The sequence below is a fragment of the Hyalella azteca genome, unplaced genomic scaffold (genome assembly GCF_000764305.2).
Source record: "Hyalella azteca isolate HAZT.00-mixed unplaced genomic scaffold, Hazt_2.0.2 contig16201, whole genome shotgun sequence".
NCBI classification, from domain to species: Eukaryota; Metazoa; Arthropoda; class Malacostraca; order Amphipoda; family Hyalellidae; genus Hyalella; species Hyalella azteca.
This window is the reverse complement of record NW_025946028.1, coordinates 19,903-22,171: the sequence shown is the minus strand read 5'-3', so window position 1 is coordinate 22,171 and position 2,269 is coordinate 19,903. Positions and strand designations below refer to the sequence as shown.

The window sequence follows — 2,269 nt, the reverse complement described above, 5'->3', positions numbered from 1 at the left end:
GTTAGGGGTGCACCACCAGCCCCGTCCTGCCGCGGTACAGCACCTGCGGGGTGAGGGGTGTACATATGGGGGGGCTTAGCAGGGGTGAGGGGTGTACAGGGGGCCTTGCACCTGCGGGGTGAGGGGTGTACAGGGGGTGGTTATGGAATGACACGTGGGGAGGTGCTCATTCATTGCGGGATGGGGTGTGGCAGAACGACGCCAGGGCAAGAATTCGTCGGTTGACATCGGCCATATGTCCGGGCAGTTAGAATCGGCGGCAGCTCTAAACTGGCCCCGCTATATTATTATTATATATATTACGATTATTATATTATTATTGTATTGACGACATTACCGAACCTTATAATGTTTCTCCAGCATCTTGGCCATGTAGTTAGCGTTTAAGATAGCCACTTGGGTGGCCTTCCTTAGACCCTCCGGTCCCATCATCTGCGGGAACAAAATGTTCGTGAATTTTACATGGAGATGAAAACAAAACCAATTACTAACGATCAACATGAGCACAAACTCGACTTTAGAGAGTGAATCAAATGAGATTTTCTTAGGTTAGGTTAGGTCCTGACTTTATTAATAATATAATAATATTAACATACAAAGTCCTGAGTAACTTTGTATTTTCAATCTACGTGTCTTTCCTCCTAGGTAACAACTGGCCTAGGCATGGACGCCTGGGACCCGGACCCTCCTAGGTGACAACTGACCTGTACTCAGGCATGGATGATTAGAAGCTAAGGGGCCAAATCCTAAGTAGACCGAGGCCCCAGAGGAGGACCCACCTTGACGTAGGCCCAGGAGATGGGCAGGATGGCGGCACTGCCGTAGGGCGCGGCCGACACCACCCCGAAGGACTTGGCATGCTTACGCACCACCCTGACGGGGTCCACCACAGGGTGCGACGGCAGGTACGGCACCAGGTGCGCCTTCCTGCACGAGGGGGACTTTAAGGATCTCTTTTTGAAACTCGATACACTAGGGAGCATTGCAATCTTTGGGAGTGTCGGGTCCCTTGGGACTATTGGAACCTTCGGGACTATTGGAGTCTGAGGGACTATAGGAGGGAACCTTCGGGACTGGAGCCCTGGGGACTAAACTCAAATGCGGGAGCAATACTTCCGCATTTGACCTACGGGATTATTGGAACCTTAAGATTATTGGAACCCTGAGGACCATAGGAGATCATATAATTCTTGTCCGCGAAAATTGTATGAGTCATGAGTGTGCAATTTAAAGAGCGATTCATGATAAGAGCGGGCAGTTGACCAGAGTTGTGGGTTGGTTGGGAATTTATAGGAAGGTCATAACTCATAAGTAATCAGGATGATTGCTAATTCCTCTCTGCAGTGACAATTATTGTTTCGGCGACAGAGCGTCCCGGTCGCCGCCGCCACAATCTGGAACTGTTCACCGTAACTTTGGCTCCTTCGTTGCAGATGTTTCATCGACGCCTAAAGACGGAACTATTTCGTAGAGCCTATGAATCTAGTGCTTAGTCATCTTTAACCGTTCCCATCCTTTATTGCCTCTATTTATTTTTCGCTTGCTATTAATCTTATGCGTGACGTGCCCTCGGAGTTCGTTTGAACCAGACGCCCCGATAAACGCTTCGTAGAATAATAATAATAATAATATTAATAATAATAATATAATAATAATAATAAGAAGAAGAATAATATTAATAATAATTGTTTCAAATTGTCGTCTCTATTTTGTTTTCTTGAGCTACTCACACGCCGATGGGGCCCATGCCGGGCCCGCCCCCGCCATGGGGGATGCAGAAGGTCTTGTGGAGGTTGAGGTGGGACACGTCAGACCCGATGTCCCCGGGCCTACACAGCCCCACCTGGGCGTTCATGTTGGCCCCATCCAGGTATACCTGCACCAACATCATGCACTTGAAAATATTAAATTAAATTAAATCCTGGCATCTGATATGGGATCAACGTTGATTAGACGTTTAAATGTCGATTTTACGTCGATTAAACTTTTTTTCAACCATATTACTCCGAAGATTTCTGCAACCCTAACTGTATTTGAGTTCTATGTGATATTTTCTCTAATATTTATATTGTATTGCTCATACTTTGTACAGGGTGTTTCAGAATTAAATAACCCTTTTAATTTGTTAATAAATAAAAAACTAAGAACGTTATGAAGTTGAAACTTGTTTTATTTAAAAGAAGAACATTTTCATGGTAATATTGTATCATAGTTACGTCATTATCCTGTATCTGTCTCTTATACACATCTAGATGTGTATAAGAGACAG

At 45.3% G+C, this 2,269-nt stretch overlaps 1 protein-coding gene across 1 annotated transcript in view; it reads right to left on the bottom strand.

The window, feature by feature from the left end:
* Nucleotides 1–13: 13 nt before the first annotated feature.
* LOC108674978 (glycine dehydrogenase (decarboxylating), mitochondrial) overlaps nucleotides 14–2,269 on the bottom strand; it is a gene marked incomplete at its 3' end in the record, with an annotated part of 3,979 nt that continues 1,723 nt past the window's right edge. Inside the window, 4 exon segments of the mRNA XM_018162967.2 lie at nucleotides 14–43; nucleotides 343–432; nucleotides 780–927; nucleotides 1,731–1,876. Of these exon segments, the coding sequence (XP_018018456.2) occupies nucleotides 14–43; nucleotides 343–432; nucleotides 780–927; nucleotides 1,731–1,876 (414 nt within the window).